Raw genomic sequence first — 24,655 nt, forward strand, 5'->3', positions numbered from 1 at the left:
GCTCACTTTCTCCTTCCCTCCGTTTCTGGGGCTGGCTGCTTAGTAAGGGGCCCTGGTGGTGCTGCAGGTTAAGCACCGAGCAGCCGTCTGCAAGGTTGGCTGTTCAAACCCACCAGCTGCTCTATGGTAGAATGATGAGGCTGTATGCTCCCACAAAGGCCTACAGTCTCAGAAACCCGGGGGCAGTCCTATAGGGTCTCCATGAGTGAGAATCAATTGGATGGCAGTGGGTTGGGTTGGGAGAAAAAGCCCCTGTCTTTCTCCCACTTAAAGCTGCTTGTGGGTTTGAAGTGCCCCCCTTTGGGTTCGTTGCTGAGGTCCCTGCCAGGGCTCCTTGCCCACACCCACTGCCAGCAACCGGGTTCCCGCGCACAGTGAGCCCTAGAGAGGGTGTCCGAGACTGTACATCTATACAGGGGCAGAGAGCCTCACCTTTCTCCCAGTGAGCAGCTGGTGGGCTTGAACCACCGACCTTGTGGTTAGCCACCTAGCATCTAGCCTACGGGGCCACCAGGGCTCCCACAGAAGCAGAGTCAGGACTTACATATAAGAGTCAGTCAAAGAAAGTACTGCTGAAACATCCTATGTCAGCTCACTGGAGTGGGGGGGAGGTCCTGCCCCACAGAGGCTCAACGGGATGGCACTGCCTCGGGGGTTTCCAAGGCTGTGATTCTCCATGGGAGGAGAAAGCCTCATCTTTCTAGGAGCGGCCGGTGATTTTGAACTGCTAACCTTGAGGTCAGCAACCTCATGTGTAAGCCATTACACCATGAGTACAAACACTTCTTAAACAAAAATATCAGAATGTCAATTCACTGTTCTCTGTAGAGTCACCGTCAAGGTCCACGCACATCTGCATGGCGTTTTCATCTCTAACTTCCCCCCCAAAGAGCCGGCGTTCCGGATGGACACGCGGGCCAAGCTGGCGGTCTGCGTTTCTTGGAGGCACTCGCCGTGATTCTTTCCAATGCTCTTCTGAGTCTTGTGAACAAGGAAGACGGAAGGGCGAGGCCAGGGCTGGAGGGTGGATGGGTCAGGTTTGCCAGCGAGCAAGAGTCTCCTAGGATGGCCCTTGCTCCGCTCTGACAATGAGCACGTGTATGTTGTGGTGACAGAAAAGAAACAAATAAACCTCAGCACAACTCTCCTGGTCTTTTCCAAGTCTCCTCACATTTCTTCATCATGAACCCGCTGATCTCTCGTTGGCCTCAGAGGAAGCCGAGCTCACTTCTCTGCCTTGAGTTGAATGAGCGCCCGCCCCCCCACCGCCCCCCGGTCCAACTGTCTGGGTTGGATTTTTTGAAGCCCCTAGGAGGAGACTAAGAGCATTTTATCGCAGAGAGAGCTTGTCTGCAGCACAGGTACAGACCCCGAATGCAGACTGGAACTCTGGCAGTTACCCTGTGGGGGACCCACCCTCATATTATCTGTGATCTGCTGATAACAACCGCCAGTGGGCCTCCCAATACCCGTGGTTATCTCCCCATCCAGGGAAATGTGCTGTCCGAAACCTGTGGTTACTTTCAAGCAAAGGGGGGTTTGTGATCCAAAGGACGGCGAGAAGGGAAAATTCCCAGAGCTAGCAGAGAAACAGGCTATTAAAAAAATAGAGAAAACTCCAAAGCAATGTTACAAGCCAGAATTTAATATATTCTAATACATTCTCAGCTGCTCACATACTCAAATAGGTTCTGAGTATTGATCTGCAGTTATGTTTGTTGGTTAATTACCTTTTCAATTATTCAGTTAAATAAAAGCTCCAGATTCTGCTGACGGATTTAGCCGAGGGACTTAACAGTTCAGAAGAATGGAAAGCTTCGTAGTGGCTTGAAAGGGCCACGACGCAGGCACAGCCCCACCAGCACCTCACTCAGGTACCAGAGGTAACCCTGGGAAGAAGGTGTGCGTGGACACGATCCTATTGGATGTAAAACCCCACTGTCATCCAGCCGATGCCAACTCACGGAGACCCTTCAGGACAGGGGAGAACTGCCCCTGTGCATTCCCAAGGCTCTAGCTCTTGATGGGAACAGACAGGCTCATCTTTTCTCTCAGAGAGCTTGGTGGTTTCGAACTGCTGACCTTGCACTCATGCCACCAGGCTTCTCCTATTTTATACAGGGTCCAGGAGAACAGCAGGTCTTTCCCTCAATGTAGGAGCTCGGTGGGTTCTCTGAACTCTTCCAGGAGTCGGCTCAAGACGTTAGACTAGAATGCTCAATTCCACCCACTACTGTTCGCTTGCTGACTTCTGAAGGAGGTGCACGCAGAACGGGCTCAAGCTTATGGCCCATCTCAGTGTGGAGTTGCATTTCCTAAGTTTGGGGCTTGACCAGGGCTCAGTGTTTTGTGTTGGACACCCCCCCTCTTCGGTTCCTCCCAAAGAGGACCCTACTTTACCCACCAGACGCACACTCTACACATTTTACATTTTTGCCAGCCTCTGGGGGAGGGACCCTCAAAAAGCATGTGGGAAAATGCCATGGCCTCTCCACTGCGTCCTCCCGCACACTGTCGGCAGGCCCCTCAATGCACGGAGGCGGAGAGGTTGGGTAGAACGGTGGGGTGGGGTTTACATGTTGGGGTGCTATCCACAAAGTCAGCAGTTTGGGACCACCAGATGCTCCTCAGGAGAAAGAGGGGGCTTTCTGTCCCCACAAAAAGTGACAGCCTCAGACTCTCAGGGACAGGTCTACCCTGTCCTGCAGGGTTGATGTGAGCTGGCATCCACTCCATGGTGATGAGTCTGTTTGTGGCCCTGGCATAGCGCGGTTGACAAGCATGGGCAGGGCGCACGTCACGTGTGTAAACATAGGATCCTCGTGGGCAGGGCCTGTGGAAGGGCGTAGCCCTGTCCCAAGAAGGAAAAAGGAAAACACGGCTCCATGAAGCTCAAGTCCTTGCATTTCCACATCTGGGGTAAAGCTTTGTTTCCCAAGATGTACCTGCCACCTGGAGAATAAGCCTGCTCTCTGTGGGACTGCGGCCATCGGGAGGCTTTCCTCCCCAGGGCCCCTTTGGGATGCAGCTGACAGACTGCTGAGCAAATCGCCTGGGAGAGAACGGGCTAGGGGCATTTCATCTAGCGGCCTTTAATGCTTTTCGTGGGTGACCTTTACAGAGAAGAAGAAGAAACACACATGCTCAGACCCAAGGGAACAGGCTTGGGAGGTGACCGAGTTGGGGAAGGCAAAAGAGGGAAGAAGAGATGTTGGAAAATGGGCTGGTGGGGGCATAGGGGTAACAGGTATTAATGTGGGTGAGCGGGGAGATGGTCATTCACAGACGGGAGCAAAGAAATCAAAGGCGAGGGAGGGGTGGTAGGGAAACTCTTGGGGGATTTGATAAATCGTTTCAAATGTTGAATACAAACTTAAAGATCTGAAAGGTAACATCCCCACCTAACTCAATTAAAAAAATTTTTTTTTAATTTCAAAAGCACTTGGAATTTAAACTCAACAAGAGGAGAGGGCCGCTAACCCGGAGAACTCCAGGGGTCGTGTCTGCTTTAGCTTGGATGGCCACCCTGCTTCAGAGGGCAGTTTTGTCTGCGGGACGAAAACAGAAATAACGGGCGCCTGCTTCGTGAGGCCCATTGCATAACTGGCCAAAAGCGACGCGCTCATCAGCTCTGACTAAGCAGCGCCTGCGGTGCACACGGAAGGAATGGCAGGACCCAACCCATTTCTGACAGCTGGCGGTGACTTCCTTTAGCCCGCTCCCACCCCCCCACCGCGCAGGCGTGTGGCTGCATCGCCAAGCGCCCACAAGGCCTGGTTTCCTGGACACGTACATGCAACCTGGACTTCGGATCGCCTCCGCAGCAGGCCTCCCATCCTGTTCCGCACCACGCAGCGGTAAAAGCCGGCGTCGAGTCTCTGCAGGGACGGGATGACGTACCTGCCAAAGATCAGAGGGAGAGTGGGTCAGTGGCCACCACCAAGCCCCGCGCCGGCTCTGCGAATCCGCTCCTGCGGCACACTGGGCTGCTGCTTGTTGGCCGTTTCGCGGAATCAGTTATCAGACTCCCACTCAACTCCGTAAGCCACGGAGTTAGTGTCTACGCAGGCGTTACTCGCCACAGCGCACTCTGGGCCTCGCTCACTGGGTCCCCAAGGCGCGGTCAGTAATTTCAGATCGTGATATGTAAGTAAGACCGCACAGTGATTAATTACGTCTGTCCTGGAGGAAGTGGGTCGTTAGAGGCAAGAGTGGTCAGGACTTGATTTCCCTTACTTGGTCCCTGAAGAAGGATGTCGTGCTTGGTCAGTGGAGGGGAGGAGAAAGCAGAGGAAGGCCCTCAATGAGATGGATGGACACAGCGGCTGCAACGGGCTCAAGCCCAGGAACGGCTGTGAAGATGGTGCAGGGCCGGGAGTGTTCCATTCTGCTGTGTGTGGGACCTGAACTGACTGTGGGTGAGAACGGTCGCCCCGGCGCCTGCCCACAACTCTGTCCACCAGTTGGCCCTTGAGTCAAAATCCCCACTCAAGGTGACCCTACAGGGTTCAGGGGAGAGCCGGGCTCCCTGGCTTATCAAGCCTGCTTTCTCAGAAATGGGCCACCGTATTTTTTCATCCAAAGTGCCTCTGGGTGGTCTTGAACCCCCAACCTCTCAATTGACAGCCGAGTGCATTCACCACATGCACCACCCAGCGTCTCCTCCAGCTCTGAAGAGCTTGCTAAGTGTCGAAAATGATTTCTAGAACAGGCAACAAAGTCTAAGGCGGCGGGGTCACGGCACTTTGTGTGAAAGTTAAGGGTCATGTTTAGATGCCACTACAGGCAGAGAAAGCAACCACGTCTGGACAGAAGTCTCTGCTCACTGGTACGGACACCTCCCAACATAAGGGAGGCCCTCCCCTTCCTCACTGCTCCACGCACATCCTGAAATTGACTTCCAAAGATACTCTGGAAGCCGGAAAGCGGGGTCATTTGTATTCCCCTCTCCTGTGTCTGAATGCCGAGCCGCAGGCGCATATGAAGTCTGAGCACAGACCAAGAGGCAGGCGCTCCACCAGAACGAGGTTTAACAATGGACAAGGTGGGCATCGGTGCGGTCCAATCTGTCTGCTGAGCAAGTCATCCAAGAAGCCAGACCATAGGAAGTGAACACCGACCGGGCGTCAGGACTGGTGGAAGACTCGTCCACAACCTGCGGCGTGCAGAGGGCGCTGCTGAGAGCGAGGGGACTTGACGCGCTGCCTGATGACAGCCGTGGACGGCCTCCGCATGGGTTGCATGGCCCCAATGTACAGGCCACAGAAACCTCATAGCTGGACCAGCAGAGCCACGCCCGGAGCTGCGAGGGTTTGGTTTCACTTGGGTCCACAATCAACCCCGACGGGCGCAAGAATCAAGCAGTCAAGCCGGGTGCTGCAACAACAGGAAGAGAAGACAAAAACCAAAACCCGGAAAACCTCCTTAAATCGTTGAAGCCCAAAGGTGTCACTTCCAGGACCTAGCGCACCTGACTCCTACGTGCGTGAGAAAGAGCCAAGAAGGACGGAGGCCTTTGAGCAGGTCACGGTGCTTGTGAAGGAGGTGAAGGACCAACTCTGGCTTGTGAACCGGACAGCCCGATGCTCCTGGAAGTGAGGCTGGCGAGACACAACGAGCCCCGGCCACAAACACACCAAGAGGGAAATGGGACGCGTGCGAGGCTTGGATTCCGCCAGCGCCAGAGACTGAGAGGCCAGCCCGCTTGGACAGCCGCCTGTTCTCTGCAAAAGCAAGAAGGAGGCCTTTAGAAGAACGATGTCTGGGCAGTGAGCTGCAAGTTCAACACGGAGAGAACATGGGTGAAAGTCAGAGAAACGTCTTCAATGCCAAGTAGAGGGACACGTACATCTCTGGTAGGTTTTATCTGCTTGTTTCCTGCGCGCACCCTGAAATCACTGGTCCCCAGCTAATTGCTCGTCTTTTTCACTCAAGTACATCCAATTAGTCAACCCCCCAAAAGAACCAGGTAGGTACTATTTCTGCGCGGACAAAACCTTTGGACAATACCGGCAATTCTACATTAAGCAAATATTAATCAAAGTGTGTTTCCCCCGGCTGACCTTCTTGAATTCCTGTGGTAGAATTAATAAGAGCTTCGTGGAAAGAGAAAAATTAATAGTGCTGAGTGTGCCTCTTTGAAATCTTATGCCCGTTGCGGAGGATGAGTTCATCCTTGACAAACAACCAAAATAGTAATAGTAATAATCGGTATAGATAATCAGAATGCCATCCAGTTGAACACAAGGAGTCAATGCCATGCATGTAAATTACCAATCAAGACTCGGGGCTGAGCAGTCTTGATTATTCTATACTGTAATTATGATAAAGATGCGCCTTGAGGTTAGGTGAAGACAAAGTCAGCAAAAGTTTCAGGAAACGCAGTGGCACAAGCCAGAGGAGCAGAGGCTGAAAGGAGGCCAAGGGTATTTGTCTCGCTGCAAAGCCACCTTCTGAAAAAACTCCCTGAATCGAGTCGATTCGGACTCAGAGCGACCCTATAGGGCAGGGCAGAACTGCCCCTGTGGGTTTCTGAGACCCCAAGTCTTTACCGGAGTGGACGGCCCCTTCTTTATCCCACATCAACACACAGTGGGGATGGGGGGAGTGCGTCAAAAGTTCTTAGGAAATATGGAATTAAAAGATCAAGAGATTTTCCCCAGGATCATTTGGAAGCCCCCCTTTTCAACTGCTATCCTGCTACTATTTGCTGCTTTTGGGGGCTAGATCCTGAACAGATTTTAAGTTCTTATGAATTTCCAGCAGCATTCTGCATATAAATCCACAAAAACACCACTGCTTTCCAACAACAGGCAGACACAGGCACAGAAGCTGAGTATCAGGCATATGCTGTCTCTGCTATCTTGTCTGTCTAATGTCCCACGGGCGGGGCACGAGCGGGTGTGGAGGTTTGCAAGCCTCCTCCACAGACCAGGGCACTTGCTGCACACATGGTGCTCACCTAACAGATGGGACTAGTCAAGGCGAGCCCATTGTTTATAAACACACATTGTCAGGCAGAGGAAGTATCTTGGCCCTTTGTAGGAAAGTAGGATAAAATCTTAGCACCATATGCCACTAGAACACAAATGATGCCTGCTCCTATCTTAAATAAATAAAGCAGGAAATGTTTGTATTTCACGGGCCAAGCCAGCATCCCACTGGAGGCAACCCGGTTCCCAGCCGCAGTTTATCAGCAGCGCGGCCGCCATGGCGTGGATTCCGGCTCAGAACGACCCAGTAGGACAGGGTAGAGCTGTCCCTGGGGGTTTCCGGGACTGAAACTCTTTCCATGAGTGGAGCGTCTCATCTTTATCCCAAGGAACAGCTGGTTTCTCACTGCTGGCCTGGTTTCGGTGAGAAGGACAAAACACCAGCTCTGAGCTGGCCCTGCGACTGGAGCACATTTCTCTAGAAAAAGCCGGCGGATGTGTGACTAGCCCCTGGGTGGACAGAGGGCATTTTTGCCAGCCTGGGGTTCTGGGACCTTACCCTGGGGAATCTTCCCGCCCCGTGGGTCTCAGTGGAGACCAGTGTTTATGCCAAGTTAAAAGCTGGCAAGACCACCTGCAGGTACCCCTGGACATTGGGCACTGTGGACACACATGGGGGACACAGGTGATCAGGATGACTAATTCTCCAGCTTCAGGTACAAAGCAAGTGGGGAACTCAGGTGGTGGGGAGACAGTGGATGGGGACAGAGGAGTGAGGGGCAGCAGGCTGGTGCGAGTGTGTCCAAGGTCAACCCTGATAGTGGCTCACGGCGGTACATCCAGAGTCCTACAAGGTCAGTAATCAGACCCTCACAAGACGGATTCTGCAAGGGAGTTGTGTGGCTGGTGGAGGAGCGGAATTCTGGTTCTACTCAAGCTCCAGAGTGTCTCTCGATTCCCAGAGAATCAATATCCATTTAAGATCCACTCAGAAGCCACTCAACGTCCATTCAAGATCCACTCAACAGCCATCAGCTGCATTCAAACTCTACTCAGCAACCATCCCATCTCTATTCAATAGCCTCTGTGTTTGTTTGCCAGTGTCTGAGTCTGTGGCTTATATTTAAGACTTCTCGCTGATACAGTTAGCAGGGATGGATCCCTGAAGGACATCCTGTATGGTAAAATGGGGGCTCAGCAAGTGGAAAAAGAGAAAAAGAGAAGGCCTTCAACAGGAGGGAGTGACGACGTGGCTGCAACAATGGTATCAAACTTAGCACCGTAAGGATGTGCGGGAGGTGCGGGACTGTGTGTGTGTGTGTGTGGGGGGGTGTTCCCTTCTATTGTACTGGGGGTCAGTATGCGTGTGGGCTAACTCGACAGCAGCTAACAACAACAACCACAACTACTACTACTGATACAACTGAGGCAGCACTCATTCACGGCCATCAAGTTGATGCCGACTCACAGAGACCCAACAGGACAGGGCAGAATTGCCCCTCTGGGTCTCTGAGACTGTAACTCTGCATGGGAGTAGAAAGCCTCCTCTTTTCCCCAAGGAGCAGCTGGTGGTTTTGAACTTTCGACCTTGCAGTTAGCAGCCCAAAGTGTTACCACTGTGCCACCAGCGTCCCCTGATACAGTGCTTCAACATTTCGACACCACCAACCACAGCCATAATATTGGCTGAAAAAAAAAATTTTTAAGTTACTAACTACTAGTATGGTCACTAAAATCTCTAAATGACTACCGGTTGGTTGAGCCATCTCTTTTTGAAGAAACGTGGCTTCTTGGAAACCACTAGGAAATGATGGTTGAGAAGGCACAGAATAATTTGGACAAAGGGATCCGTGTCAACTTGAACCGTGAAGATCAGCCACCACGGTGACAAAATGCAATGTCCCGTTATAAAGGTTCTTCCTGGCAGGAGTGAGCCCTGGTAGTGAGCCCATCGTGGCTCACAGCGATGAAACCACATCTCCACAGCTATCTGTGGAAAGGAGGACAAGGCCATCCATAAGCAGGCATCTTCGATTTCCGTCAAACGAGACGTGAGCTGTGGGCTTGCCTTATACATGCCACGGTGAGCAGCATTCATTTTACCTCGCTACAGACCAGACAAGCACAAACTCTGAATTTTACCTTGATGTGAGCCATCCATTTTGCATGCAGATAAACAACAATTTTCCATAATAAGCTTTTGTATCCTAGCCCAAAGCCCATTCTTATCCGTAGAGTCAAAAAAGCATTAAATCAAGAAAATAAACAAACAGAACATGTAAGTCATTTCTATCCTCCCTAGAATGGCCACACCCACCTCCCTTTTTTGAACGAGATGAAAAGTATTAAGATTTCCATTTTATTTTTATAAACGTCTTATATGAGAGTGTTAAAGCTAACAATAATCAAACCTGGAATGAGTCTATAGCTGCCCTTTTCTGTAAGTGAAGTAATGAAATATCCAGACCTAAATGAACAAAGAAAGAAGCATACAGGCAAGGCTGAGGGTGTGTCTAGCTCACCAATAGATCTCTAGGCAATGGCAGCTGATGGTTATGTTTTGAATTCTTTAGAGACTTGTGGGACCCATGAGCCTATGGTTCTTACCCTTTAGACCTCTCCTCACTTCCAAGTTAGGAGACTCAACAGCTGAAGATCGGGAGGGCAGTTTGCACCCAAGGACAGAGCTCAGGGGGGTGGGAAAGAAGGCATCATGGAAGCAGGGGATACAGGGAGAAACTGGGTGGGGCAGTTAGCTTGATTGTGCCAACTAGGCCAAGAGGAACATGTGGGCAGAGTTCGAGGGGCGACAGAAATAAATAAAGATGGCCGGCCTCCCATCCTACTCATCCTCCCTGGTGACTGGATCAGTGTGCTGCTGCTTGAGTTAGTGAGCTGCGCTACCTGGGGGCCAAGCCACACAGATCGTGTCACTAGAGCTTGAGGCTCCTGCGAGACCTCTGCCATGCTCCTGGCTCAGACACTGCTTGGGTTTGAGGCTGGTGGATCCTGTTACCACACATCGCCTGAGTTTGAGATCCCATCGGGGCCTGCCTCACTAAACTCCCATGCTACCGACTGTTGCTAACCTACCTTCCAACTGCTGCCTGCAGCCAGACTCTGCCTGTCTTGCCCGAGGGAGGACTCCACTGTCTGATTCCTTGACCTTGGACCAATTAGCCCATGTGAGTTGAAGGATTTCCAGTAGATTAACTGTTCCATGAACGTGATTTGAACTGAGCCCTCTGTACTGCTGTGTGGACTAATTAGCTATTATATTCTGTCTCGCTGTATAAATCTATCTATCTATCCATCCATCCATCCATCCATCTATGTATCTAATCATCCATCCATCTAACCCAAGTGTCCTGGTGTCGTTCTCTGGAGAACCCTGCCTAACACAGTGGGCTAACCCATAGCACCCTGAGGGGATGGGAATGGAGGAGCTGAATCAAAATGTGCATGATTTGTTGAATGTAAAGCTATGATCCACTCTATAAGCCTTCACCAACTCATGATTAAGGTTTTTTTAAAAAGAGTTAAAGTCGTCGAGTTCACGAATTTGCTAAACAATAAAGATGGAAGCCAGTCAATGAGGACATTGCTATGTGTAAAAGTTTCCCACTTACATTTTGTTGACAGCAAAGTCAATATTAAACTGAGGAAGACAATAAGGAGAAGACAGGGGAAAGATCTACAGCGGTGGCAGCAGCGGCTTTAAGACTAGACAGACGATGACGAACACCAGCAACAGGATCCCGAGGAGGCCCAGTTCCCACAAGCCTCTCCCAGTGACCAGGCCACGGTGAGTCCGTCTGTATAGTCTGTCTTCCTGACTTGAGGACCCGGTGCACCATCTCAAGCACTAGCTTTGACATGGCCCCACAGATCATGTCCTGGGAGGCAGGTCTGTGAGTTTCCCACGTTTGTGGAATCACGGCTTCTCCACACCTTCCCTCTGCTCCTGGTCAAATCAGAGGCGGGAACTGAAATCACCAATCCGGGAACCCACATTTGCAGACACATGGGGAATCAACAACAACCAGAGCAACTCGGGTCGGCCTGCTAAGCCCGGGATGAGAAAACATTCCCCACTCTTCCAGGAAGTGCAGAGTTTCCTAAATCCGTTAGGGAAGAGGGCCCTGAGTTTCAGAGCTAAGGACTCTGCACTCCTTCCGGCTGGCGTCATTCCTGGCACAGCCAGCATCTCCAGGAACATGGTGTTTGGAGCCCCTGTGTCGCGGGAGATAAAGTGTGCGGGAAACGCTTGTGTTCGTCTGTCCCCGCACCCCAGAAGGAGGGCTCCCAGCACCAGGCGTGGCCGATGCGAGCAGGAATGAGAAGCTTCCGTCTGCCCACTTGGAAGCACTTGCCCACAGTGAGCCATGGGCTGGACGAGTGTGGTCAACTGGGCTCCTCGACGACCCAAACCCAAAGGCTGCTGCCGCCCAGTCGATCTCTACTCAGTGACCCTGCAGAGCTTTCTGAGACCGTGAATCTTCACAGGGAGCATAGGGCCTGCTCTCTGTCCTGGGGCAAATGGCCAGAAGGCCTATCTCGACACATAAATCATCTTCCCTAAGAATGTAAAAAAGCAGCCACCAGTGATGTGAATTCTGTAATAGAGGCATTCCAGAAATGATCATTCGATGGCCTGAGAGCGCACAATCGAAAAGACAATCAAACCAAAGCCAGAAATAAATACACATCATGCACCAGTTTTTTTTTGGGGGGGGACACACCATGAGGATGCTGAGGATCTCAAGCAAATAACATACCTCAGTCCCCTGGGAAGTACACGGAAGTTACTTCCACCTGGAAGGCCATGAGGGTAGCCCAGCCCTTCACCCTGCTGTTTGCTTCCCCCCTTTCCACAGCCGACAAGACAAGGGAACCAGATGCCTTTTGTTAGGTGCCATCGAGTCAGTTCTACCTCCGAGCAACCCGCACACAGCAGAGCAAGCCACCACCTTGCCACCTTGCCCTGCGCCATCCCCGCAGGTGTTGCTCTGTTTGAGCGCAGGGTCTCAGCCACCACGTCAGCCCTCTGTCTTCCACGGCCCCTCCACGTTACCAAGCATGGTGTCCTCCTCCAGGGACTGAGCTGTCCTGGCCATGCGTCTAAAGTACGGAAGACAGAGCCATGCCATCCTTTGCTTCTCTCCAAGGAGCACTCTGGCCACTCTGCCAAGACAGATGTGTGTCCTTTTAGGAGTCCGTGGTACTTCCAGATTCCTCCAGCACCACCCTTCATGCACCCATTCTTCGTTGGTCTTCCGTGGTCAATGTCGAACTCGCACATGCGTATGAGGACACTGAAAATACCCCGGCTTCGGACGTGTGCATCTGAGTCCTCAGAGTGACATCCTTGCCTTTCAAGAGGCGGACGAGGTCTTGTGAGCAGACTCGCCCAATGCGATTCATCGTTCGCTCTCTTGACCACTGCCTCCATAGCACTGATGGTGAGTGAATCCAAGCAAAATGACATCCTGGACAATTTCAGTCCTTTCTCCATCGTGATGTTGTGAAGACTTTATTTTCTTTGCATTGTCATAGCCCGTATTGAAGGCAGCTGTGGCAGGTACATAATCTACTGTCAACTTGAACGGAGGGGTGGAGTCTAACCTGTCCATCAGGTCACAGCCAATGAGGCCTCTGTGTGGGGATAGCTTTCTTCTGAGGATTCTGGGACTTCTGCTCTTCTGCCCTTCAGGTGGGGCACACTCTCCCTCTGCTTGATCTTCCTGCTGACAAGCCCCATGGAACTATACTGACAGAGCCCCGGAGCTGGAGGACCCCGTGGAGACCCACACCCATGCCGAGATGCTTCTAACACCACTGGATCCATAAGACCTTCCTGCATTCAGGGGCATTACATGTGTTGTGCGACTATGAAGAGGAATTTATAGATTAGTACCAGACTCATGGGATAATATCGGACTTATGGACGTGATCTGGACTGTGCTGGGATGCTTTCTCAATAGACAATTGCTCTTTTAAATAAGCCCTCTGGTACACACGTGATTGTCCCTGGAGTCGTTGTTCCGGTTGACCTGGATTAACACAGCAGCAGTCCTCGGTCTCCATCAGCAAGTGTCTCGAGTCCTCCTCACTTTCAGCAAGCAAGGCTGTGTCATCAGCATATCGGAGGTTGTTAATAAGCCTCCTTCCAATCCTGGTGCTGTATTCTTCTTCATATCTCCAGCTCCTCCAGTTACTTGGCGAAAGGATTCAACCCTGGTGCCCACCTTGCTTGATGGGATGCCATGCAGTAATTCTTTGTTCTTCTCACGCAACACGGTAGCCCAAACTGGCGGGCAAGTGGTGCGGCGATGCCTTCTCGCGTCCACAGGCAGGGCAGGGTGGAACTTCCCCTGGGGCTTCTGAGACTGAAACTCCTGACGGGAGTAGAAAGTCCCGTTTCTCTCCCTTAGAGCAGCGGGCGGTTTTGAACTGCTGCCTTTCAGTTCACAGCCCCAACTGTAGCCCCGGTGCCACAAGGACTCCTGGTGGGATGCCTGAAAGGGCAGGCTTCATTGAGAATTCCGGTTCTCCTAAATACGTATGGTCTGTGACTTACAAGAAAGGCCAGCAGTTGGCTGAAGACTTTGTGGCCAGATTTCCAGCCCAGTGCATCTCAGGTCATTCGTCGCTGGGAGAGGAGACGATCAGCTGAATCAGTGAGCAGCTCGGGGCTCTACAGGGGACTCGAGTTACTTCCAGTGAAAGAGGCGAGCCTTATTCACTGGCACTGGATTGTAGTGGACGTTGCCGCTGTTGAGTTAGCTACGCAGCTTGCACAGAATAGGACCAACGATGAGTGAACCATGGAGGGGAATTCCTATGAATGAAGGACAGGGGGAAGGAGCAGTCTCCTCGACGAGATGGATTGGCACGGTGCCTTCAAGCATGGGCTCAAATGGAACAATGATTGGGAGGATGGCCAGGGCCGGGCAGTGTTCCACTCCATTGTACACTGCGGTCGCTGTGAGTTGGAACTAGCAAAGGGCACCAGATAACAAGAGTCAAGCTGGACATCGAGAAGGAACAACCTGGGCACCTAAGCCTTTGGGAAGAAGTCGGGCTGGATGATGACGAAAGCAGCTCTTATCCAAATCTCCCTCTTTCCTGACCAGATGAGCAAAAGCCTAATGGCATACTTTCTGATGGCAAAGGGCGATCCGTCCCCCTCACAGACTGGAGTTCCATTGATCACCGCTGTCTGCACGGGCATGGCTCCATATCTGGACTCCGGCTAAACCGATCACTTTGCCGATTCCCCTGCCAGTACGACAGCTGACTGTGGATGCGGGGCGAGTCTGACCGCGATGTGGGGCAGGTCTTCCTGAGAGCCTGGCTGAGCTGTCTGGGCAACTTCGGGTTTCCTTATGAACTTGACATTCAGCCGACACTTTTCAAAGCACTCCCGGGAAGGCGGTTCAGTCTATGTTCATTGAGACATAGAACCAACATCTTTGCTAGAAGTCTGGTGATGGAGCAGGTTCCTCATGCAGCTGCAGACCACAAGGTCAGCAGTTCGAACCTGCAGCTTTCTGCTCCCATAAAGAAAACAACATTGGAAATCAAAAGGGGGACGTTCTACTCTGCCTTATAGGGTTACTAAAAACAAAACTCCCACTGCCATCGAGTCGATGCCACCTGTATTGGACAGGGTTCCCTAGAGATACAAACCAGATTGCTAGTAATTATATATAAATACATTTATAAAGATAGATATATAATTCAAGAAATAAACCGTTAAATAATATACAGATAGATAATACAAGAAATTAACAGTTAAGTTATAAAGCAGTGAGATACTAGCAGTCCTTCAAGTTTTTGAGAGCTGCCAGTTACTAGTCCCCTTCTGTAGAGAGAGCTGGGCTATATATACCCAGGCAGCAAACTGCAGGGCAGGTCCCCAACTGTCATCAACTTTCAGTCCCCAGCTCCAGAGATGAACATTCCAATCGTGTGGGCTTAAAGGGACCTCAACTCACAGCGACACAGTCCACATGCTAGGCATCCCACAGGTAGTGTACCCCTTTAAACTGAGGCACAGAACAAGCAAGCCATTTGTCCCTCTGCCCTTCAGTTAATCCTACTTGTGTTTACCGGCCAGGCTGGCACAATAAACTATAGCACCACCTCATGGTGACCCTAAAGGACAGGGTGGAACGGCCCCTGTGAGTTTCCGAGACGCTTGATGGGAGTCGAAGCCCCTGTCTATTTCTCCAGGAGAGCTGGGGTGTGTGTGTGTGTGTGTGTGTGTGTGTGTGTGTGTGTGTGTGTGTGTGTGAGAAAAGCAGGCAAAATTCGTAACCACTAGGCCACCAGGGCTCCCGAAGGGTGGCTGGTTGCCGGGAGGGGCTCCCCAGCAGGCAGAGGTGGTTCTGGTTGTTGCTGTGAACATCTGGAGGACAGAGTTTCTGAACCCAAAAAAACCCATCGCGCTTCATTTATTCAGGGTGTCCTTCATTTCGCCCAATAACATTATGCAGTTTCAGCCTAGAGAATTTTGCTCACCTCTCATGCGATTCAAACCTGAGAATGTCTTGGTTTGTTGCCCCCACCAGAAATAATGTCATTTTTGCGCAAAGCGGTTTTCCATTTGATTATTTAGTGCAGGAAAGCACAATTGACTTTAATATATCTTTCATGTATCCGGTAATCTTGCCCAATTCCCTTATTGATTGCCATTCTTTCAGTGTAGATCCTTCTGAATTACACAGCCACACGTTGGTTACTCGTGAATAAAGATAGTCTTCTTCCATCCCTCCCAAACTTGGGGAATCTGTGCTTGCTCTGAGACACTCTCTCTTGCCTTCTTGAGAAAGTGCTGCCACAAGGTGTCCTTGACACGTCCTTGAAATCGGGGTGTGTGTGTGTGAGGGGGAGGGTGTTTCCGTATTTCTCTACTGGATAAGATGCTTTCGTCGGATCGGTCTTGAGTGCAGATCCCTGCCCAGACTGAGGAAGCCCTCCCCTCCGCCTGGTTTGCTGAGCGTTTTCATCCCGTGCTGACTTTGGACACAGGCGTTTGCTGCCCCTGTTTTGGAAACCATATGGCTTTCCTCCCTTTCCGGGCAATTGCAGGAGGTAAATGAAGTCACTTGGGAAGGCTAATGGTCCCGTTCCTCGAATCCACAAACACATCTTGCTCCCTTGCACGTCCCGTTCCTGCCCTTCACGTTTCTGTTTTGAACACACTGAATGTCCGTGGCCGCTGCTGTGGGTCCAGCCAATCTACAGGCACTCTTGTTTCCCAACGGCCTGCTCTAGCTTTGCGTCTCTGGGTCACATTGCGGCCCAGCTCACGCTATTTCCAATGTGTCATGATGCCATTTCATGCCCCACATGCCACAGTCGCATGTCGACAAAACGTGATGCGCAGGCGGCACTCGCTGCCACAGGGTCGATTCCAACGCTTTGTGACCTTGAAACAAACCAACGGAGTGCACGGGGGTCACTTCGCGGCACTTGGCCAGCACTCAGCCTGCGAGACATCCGAGGGACGAGGGGACGGCCTCCTCTCTGCTCTGAAATCGCCTCTGCTGAGTTAGAAACGTGCTCTCCTTTGCTGCCGTGGGAGAATCTGGGCCACCCTGGGGGCACCTCCTTGAGCCTTCAGAAAGACGATTCCCTTCACAGGCCCCCGTGGTTTTCCTTGAGGGAAGGGTTTTCTGAGGGGACTTCAGAAAGTGCACAGGCAAACATCCCATTGCCTTTCGGTTCCATCTTCCTATGATGCTTGGAAGTCTGCGCCCCTCCCCCTTTCAGTGTTCACGAATTCACCGTCTCGAACGGAGCTCAGACTGTTCAGGTTTGCCATATTTACTCCTGCCAGTTTTTCCAGACATGTCCTCACCTTACCAAGTGGTATTCATATGAAACTGCTCACAGGAGACTCTTATTCTAGCTACAGCCATCGAGGTATAAATACACGTCAGTAGCCACTCCCACAGTAGAGTTAAGACTTTCCAAGTCTGATCATCTTGACCACACAGATTCCCAGCCCTGGTGAGTCTCGGGGGCTCTATGTTAACATCTCTCGGGGACCATCTGTTGCTGTGTGGGCCACTGCTTGGCCCTCAGTTCCATGCAGCCTTGGCAGGCCTCAGTCTGGCAACTTCAGGGGCACCCGGCCTCAAGGCATGCTTCACCCATCTGCTTTCCTGCCCTGGTGACTGTTCTCAGCGCAGCTGGGATGCCCAGCTCTAGGATCACACGTGTGCTGACCAGAAGTGACAGTTAACAGCCCTGGGTCCTGGGTCCATCCACACCCATCCATCGTGTGGGAGCTGAGAGCTCAGCAGTTTCTTCTCTCATCATTTAGGGAGACAGCTTTGAGATGCATAAGTTTCCTTAGAAGTTCCCAGTGGGACTGCGCTCCAGGGATCTAGAAAGTTTACTGGCTGAATGAGGCTCTCCTCCCTGCCCTGTGCCCCTCCTTCCTGACATTGCATTCCACCTGGAGGAGGAAATCTTTTTATCCCCGGCACTGTTCTTGGAGGACACACATATGTCTGTTTGGTTGCAAACATTTTCCTTCTCTGTTGTTTGCCTTTGAATTTGTTATGGTGATTATTTGAGCAAAGAGATACTGTAATTTTCTGTACGGCTGTTCTGGTTGGGGTATATTTCTTTCAAGTGCATTTACGCGTTGCCTTTGGGTATTTAGAGATCATTCCAATAGCCCACACGTTTTCATCTAGGTAAAAAAAATTTTTTTAAATTTATACTCAACTCTTGACTGTATCTGAAATTTATTGTGGTGTTTGCTGTAAAATGATCTTCTATCCTGCATGGTTCTTTTTAACTATTGAATAATTGATTTTGCCATTCCGTTTGAATGCTCGTTTTATTGTCTATGATTCTTTTCTGGATAGCATGTTCTGGCTCCAGCCCCTGTGTATTTATGTACCAAAGCAAGGTCATTTAATTGCCATGGCTTCTTAGTGTACTGAACACCTAGAAGGGAAAAGAGTCCCGTCATTACTCACAGGAGCTTGAAAACGTGTTGGTATTCTTGTTTCTATTTCTAGAAGAGACTTAGGACCACTCCATCCATCACATTTGCATATAGCTATATTTAATGAAATTTTACTGAAACCAGAAGGGTTTCAGAAGACTGGCATCGTGTACACCCACACTTCCCATCGAGGATCTGCTTCCCAGCTCCCGGTGGGCGAGGGCTTTCTTCCTCCAGGTGCTACTCATGCCTTAGAGAGGTTCTTCGTGGGTGGTCAATGGCCCTTATTGATTTTGAGAAAAGCATTTGTCTTTTTACAAGCAACGAGGAAAAAGCAGCTTTCCCCTCAGCCACACTTTCTTGTCTTTCTTCTTAAACAGAGAGAGACTATCTGTCCACATTTCTACTGTCCTAGAAATTGACCCGCAGACACTGGTCCTGAAAGGAGACCACAGTGTCCTGAGGTCACAGCATCCAGTCATGCCGCCTGATCTCACAACAGCAAGCATGCTCGGCACTGAGGAATGATGGGCTTCCGGCGTGCGGCGGGATCAACTGCAGAGCAGGGAGTTTGGTGGGCTTATCTTTTCCTTCCATTTCCTGTGAGCTTCATACATCACTATATAAGTGGGTGGGTGGGTGGATGGATATGTATACAGTCACATAGCTGGCGCCAGTCTACCGATCTCCCTATCTGTGCTGGCTTGGCGGCATAGTAGGTGACAAGTTGGAATCCACCATTGGTTTCTGAGGAGAAAGAAGAGGCTTTCTTTGCCTGTAGAGATTCACAGTCTCAGAAACTCACGGGTTGTTCTACCTTGTCCTGTATCGACAGAGCAGCTAGTGGTTTTGAACTGCTAACCTTGTGGAAGGCAGCCCAACACATAACTCACTACACCACCAGGACATCCTTAGGCATTCACACACACATACACACATATCTGCATATGCACACATACCCATATAATATATACCATACTATACACACATGTGTGAGTGTATGCATGTATACATATACTATCTACATCTGTTTGTGTATATAGTATATAATATCATATACACATACGGGCTTATAAGTATATGTGCATATGTTGATATGTATGTATACATATACTATACATGTGTTTGTGCATATGATATATGTAATATCATACACACATATAATCAATATTTTGATATCTTCGCTGAAGAAATTCATTCTAAAACCTAACAAGCTAACCCACTGCCTTCAGGTCGATGCTGACACCTGGCAAATCCGGAGAGGGTTCCTGAGGGTGTCAGTCTTTATGCGAGCAGACAGCCTCCGCCTCCTCTCAGAGGAGATGGGGGATTTGAACCCATGACCTTGTGCAATGCTTACCAGAGAGCATCCCCAGGGCTCCTTGAAGAAGTTCATTATCCTTTTATTGAAAAGGAGTTCTTTTTTAATGATAGAACTTTCAGGCCGTTGTTTTTTTTTTTTTTAATCCATTGCGCTTGTTATCAAATCTATCTTCCCACAGAAATTTATTCTAGCATTTTCCAGGCCTAAAAGATACTTTCTTATTGTTATCATACTTCTCTGAAACACACACACACGCGCGCGCATACACAAAATGAACTTTTAGTGAATTCCCTCTGATTCTAAGTATTAGGATAAATTTCTTCTGCTATGCATAGTCACTTTAATTATAGTTAATCAAAACAATACAAACGTATTATGAATGTTGAAAAAAATCAGTGTGTCTCTGAATGAGATGGGAGTGTCATTGAAAGAAAAGTTACCTGTTATAGAATCAGACAATGCAGAATGGGAATTACCAAGTAACGGGAGGTCCTGGGATTACACTGGGCAACACTCAAACCACGCCGTGACCCTTAACCTGGGGGCCTGTGGTCAGAATCCCGTGTGGGAATGTGCTGTCTTTGCCATGTTAACGAGGCACGATTAGCGTAGGGCACATCTCCAGTGCATCTCTTTCAGGATGGGAGGATCTTCTTCCTCTTCAGTGACCTTCTCTTTCCCAAGCATCGTGGCCTTTTCTGGAGACTGCCCCTCCTGGGAACATGTCCAAAGTACAGCCGACAGAGTCCCGCCATCCTGGCCTCTAACGAGTGCTCTGGCTGGACTTGCCAGACAGGTGTCCCTCCCGCCAGTTCACAGGCTCTCCAGCATCCATCAGTAGTTCTTCTTCAGTCTTCCTCATTCTGTGTCCAGCTTGCACAGCATCCGAGAGGACTGAGAACGCCACGGCCTCAACCCACGGGTTCCATCATCCTCAGAGCACAGCCTTACCTTTCAACTCTCTGAAAGAGAGCTTGTGCAGCAGATTGCCCCCAACGTGCTGTTTGACCCCTTGCCTGAAGCTTCCATAGGCTGCTTGACTTTGTGACTGCCACATCGATTGGGGACCCAAGCACATGAAGGCCGCGGCAGCTTCAATCTTTCCCGCATGCATCATGACGCCTGTATGGAAATAAGGGTGTGTGGTACGGGAGCGGCATGGTATCAGTGTGCAGGAATATGGTATGGTATCAAAGTACCATGAGATGCTGCTTCGTTTTCCTGCTGATTAGACACATGAAGCTACGCTAGAGCCCTGGAGCCAGAAGAGCCACATGGAGACCCCTGCCAGTGCTGAGATTATTCCACTGCCACTGGATCCACAAGACTTCCCACCCACTGGCCTGTGATCTTCCTGCATTTGGTGCTATTGCGTGGCTGCGTGAGTCTGAGAGGAATTTATGGGCCAATACTGACATATGGTATAATATCAGACTTATGGACTTGATCTGGACTGGGCTGGGATGTTTTCTTAATATACTATTACTCTGATATGTATATATTTTTAAAGTAACACGGTACTGGTGAGGAAGTAACATAGTATCCGTAGGGAAGCAATGTGGTGCTGGTATGGAGGTAGCATGTTATGTTATGAAAGTAATAGCATGAGATGTAGCGGTAACTTGGTAGTATGGTGGTTTTGAACTGCTGACCTTGTGCATGTAGCCCAATGCATAGTCACCATGCCATGAGGGCCAACAACATCAAGTGTTAAAACATAACTCTGGGTACCAGTTCTGCTCTCTCAGAGGATCCCTCAGCACCAACAGGTGAGGTCTGCCTGCGGCTAGCGCTCAGAGACTCGGATAAATCAGGAGCAGGGCTACCGCATCATGGAGACCTTTAGGACACAAGCATGTCAGGATGTGCAGCTACAGGTGCTCCACAGAGTGTCCTCTTGGTCTGCACATGTCTGTGTTCCCATCCCCCACCCCGCCCCGCCCCCTTCTGCGTGCTCTGAATTACACCACATCATCAACAAAGGGCAGCGTGGATATTCCAGAGGGACTCAGTCATGGGCCTGCTTCTTCGTTGAGTCTGAGAGGGCCAGACGAGGGCACTGCCCTGGCCTTTTCCTGACTGATGCAGCTTCCTGTCTTCTGGAAATCTCTTGCAATGAAGCCCTTTTTGACCAACCTGTGTCCTTCCAGAATATCTTACCAAGATGCCCCTGGCAAAACCCCTGCCCACTCTCTCGCCATTAACCTGCCTACCTGGCATCCACGCCTTGAATCTCACTAGCCCAACAGATGTCCTCGGAAGCCAGTGAGTTGATTATCCTTTATTTGGAAGGTGCCCTAATGAGTCAGAGCATGGAAGCGGTGGTCCGGGGAATCAAAGGACGCGTGGCATTGGGAAAATCAACTGCACGAGACTGATTTTAATGTGCTGCGGAGCAAGGGCCTCGCTTTGAGGACGAATGTAAGCCCGACTCAAGCCACGGTAGCTTCATTCACCTCCCGCGCGTGTGAAAGTTGGCCACCGAATGAGGAAGAGCAGAGAAGACTCGAGGCCTTTGAACTAGGGCGCTGGCAAAGAACACGGAGCGTCCCGAACCCCGGGCTTCCCAGAGAGCAAGCGAGTCTGCTGCCCTGGACAGAGTCCAGCCAGAGATTTCACCACACGTGCTTTGGACATGTTGCCCGGGAAGAGAGGTCCCAGAGAAGGGCGTCGGGCTTGCTAGCGCAGAGAGCCAGTGAAAGAGAAGACCCGGGACTAGTACGATGCTGCAACAAGCTCCAACACAAGGCCCTTGGTGAGGACGGCGGAGGACCAGGCGAGGGCTCCTTCTCCTGCACAAGGTGCCAGCTGACGACCGACGACAGCTAACAACAGCGAGTCTGCGACAGACGTGTTGTGGCGTGAACTCGTCTGCAGCCTCCACGGCTGGCAGAGACCCTTTGAATCACACACTGGTGGGACTAAACCCATGCTTGTAAGACCGGGAGCCCTGACTGCAAGACGTGCAGCTGACCCTCCTCCACATAGATGGTGGGGCCGGGATGCTCACGCCGCCTCTGCAGGGTTTCAGGGCAGCTTCCCTGCCATGACACCCTGCCCACAGCTCAGCTGCTCTGCCGGTGAGGCTCCTCAAAGCCGTGTCCCTGAAGCTAAGTGGACAACGGCCCTGCACTCAGCAGGCTGGGCACGAGGAGCAAGAAGGAAGGGGCAGGAGTTGGTGGGAGCCAGCCCTCCGTCATCTCCACAGAGGGCAGCGCTGCTCAGTCAGCCCCACGTGGGTCTGCAGGGCAGGTACTGATGGAGGAAAAAGCAAACTCGCGGCCGCCGAGTGGGTGCTGACTCGTAGTGACCCCACTGGGCAGGGCAGACCGGTCTGTGCAGGTCTTCCAGAAGGCAACTTCTAACAGGGGTAGAACGCCCACTGTTCCCCCTCTGAACAGCTGGTGGTTTCAAACCGCTGACGTTTTGGATCGCTGCCCAGCACATTACCACTATGCCACCAGGGCGGCAACTCCCTGGACTGCTCCAGAGAGCCCTACAAAGAGGTTTCTAATATAAAACGTCACCATCCTTAAATGCTGGCTACCAGTTATCAAAATATGCGTGCTGTGTCAGTGCCCAGTCAAATCGATCCCAGTCTCCCTATGGTTCTGAGCGGAAGTGCTTCCAAGGTCTTCCAAGGCTGTAGATCTTTAGGGAATCAGATGGCCTCAGCTTTCTACCCAGGAGCGGCTGCTGGGTTTGAACCACCGGGTTTTCAGTTAGCAACCGAGTGCCTAACTGTACCACCCCCAGAGCATCTTGTGTGCTTTAACCAAAAAAATTTCCGCAGGTCTCTGCATACCCACGTTCATGTGGTCATCGCCAACGGACCCTGCTGCCCTCAGAGATAAACCAACTGTGAGAGCAGCCTTTCCATTCCAGTCCAACTAGGAGAGTGGTCACTTGCTGGACTGCAATCTGAAAGGTCGGCAGTTTGAACCCACCCATCACTCCGCAGGAGAGAAACGAGGTTTTCTGCTCCTGTGCAGAGTGACGTGTCCAGGAAGCGCAGGGGCAGTTCTCCCCGGCCCTGCAGGGTCTCGGGGAGCCGGCATCAGCCCCGTGGCTGGGAGCGAGTGCTGCAGCAGTAGCAGTGGTGGTGTTTGTACAGCTGCTGTCGAGGCAGCCCAAACTGATTCCGACCCCTGGAACGACACAAGGGAACCCGGCCTGGCCCTGCACCACCCTCAGGGTTTCCATTGTACTCCGTTCTGGAGGGGCACTCTGAGTCGGCATCGACTGGACAGATGTGAGTTTGGATGCCTGTTTCTCCACCACCCTCTTACAGACAGAATGACAGACGCCCAGGGACACACACAGCCTATATCAGAAGAGCGAGCCACATTCTAATCTCAGGCTCAAAGCAGGGGCCCGTAGTCCCTAGCGTGGAAGAAATGCAAGCCCCCCAGAGGTGCAGCCCCTCCCACCCCAGTGCCCTAAACAGAGATGCCCAAGAAAGTGTATTTCCAAACCGGCCATTACTTATATTCGCTGGTGTAGGCGGTGAGGTCGCTGTCGTTCCGTATCCACTTGAACTCCAGAGGCCAGCTCCCCTCGGCCAGGCAGGTGAGCACAAGGCGGTTCCCTTCCAGGTGGATCTGTGGCAGCCCGGGCTCTGTCTTAAAATAGGGGGCCACATCACCTGTGAGATTGGGGGGGGGGAGAAAAAGAAACAGAATGAAGCACAAATACAAACTGCCTTCATCCAATTAACAACTCGATTGCTTAAAGAATCTCTTTAAAAACAAAGCAGGACACTGGATGGCCTGCTGGCCCAATTATATAGCAAATGACCCTTGAGCCCCAGAAGCAGGCTACTACCTATTCCAGAAAGCTGGCTGCTGGGCGATGGCCCCTGCTATATGCGGATGTCGGCTTATGCACGCGGATGCAGGGCAAGCCCCTCTTGAACATGCCCCTTCTTTTAACTGGGCCCTCTAGAGGGGCTACGGAAAGTTCATCGGAAAGAGAAGGGAATGTTTCCATGAATTTTTTTGAAGCCCCTTTACATTTCCAAAGTCACAATCGAGGCCCATAGATTCCCAAGCCTGCTTTTTAGAAAAAAGGTTACTCAGCGCCCCACTGGCAATTCTACGAACGTTTGTAGCACAGCCTACAATCCAGGTCCCAGCGCAGGAATCTGCTTCTGCAGCACCCCCTGGGTTGTTCCGGCGGCCCCTCCAGGGGTTGTGTCACCCGCTTTGGGAGATAATATATCTAGGCGACGTGTGACTAATGTCCCCAGAGGGCCTTCCCGGTTCGCTGTTGTTTTAGAGACTAGCGTCATGGAGATTAGCACACACGGGTGAACAGACAACAAGCCAGCTTGAGTTTCACAAGCTAAACAGTTTCTTTCGGCAACTTTCAACAGGATGTACAGCCAGAAGCGCTTAGGACCTTCATACAAAACCAACCCCTAAGCTC

General features: G+C 51.1%; 1 protein-coding gene across 1 annotated transcript in view; it reads right to left on the bottom strand.

Annotated features, from left to right (window-relative positions):
- The window catches only part of SDK1 (sidekick cell adhesion molecule 1), a 504,911-nt gene extending 480,393 nt beyond the window's left edge, over positions 1-24,518 (bottom strand). The window contains exons 1-3 of the mRNA XM_075528195.1: positions 24,428-24,518; positions 23,714-23,873; positions 3,794-3,900 (exon numbers count right to left, since the gene is read on the bottom strand). Coding sequence (XP_075384310.1) covers positions 3,794-3,900; positions 23,714-23,873; positions 24,428-24,518 — 358 coding nt within the window. The remainder of the gene's footprint in view (positions 1-3,793; positions 3,901-23,713; positions 23,874-24,427) is intronic.
- Between the last annotated feature and the right edge of the window lie 137 nt (positions 24,519-24,655).

This window comes from Tenrec ecaudatus, chromosome 12 (assembly GCF_050624435.1).
Source record: "Tenrec ecaudatus isolate mTenEca1 chromosome 12, mTenEca1.hap1, whole genome shotgun sequence".
In the NCBI taxonomy this organism is placed as follows: Eukaryota; Metazoa; Chordata; class Mammalia; order Afrosoricida; family Tenrecidae; genus Tenrec; species Tenrec ecaudatus.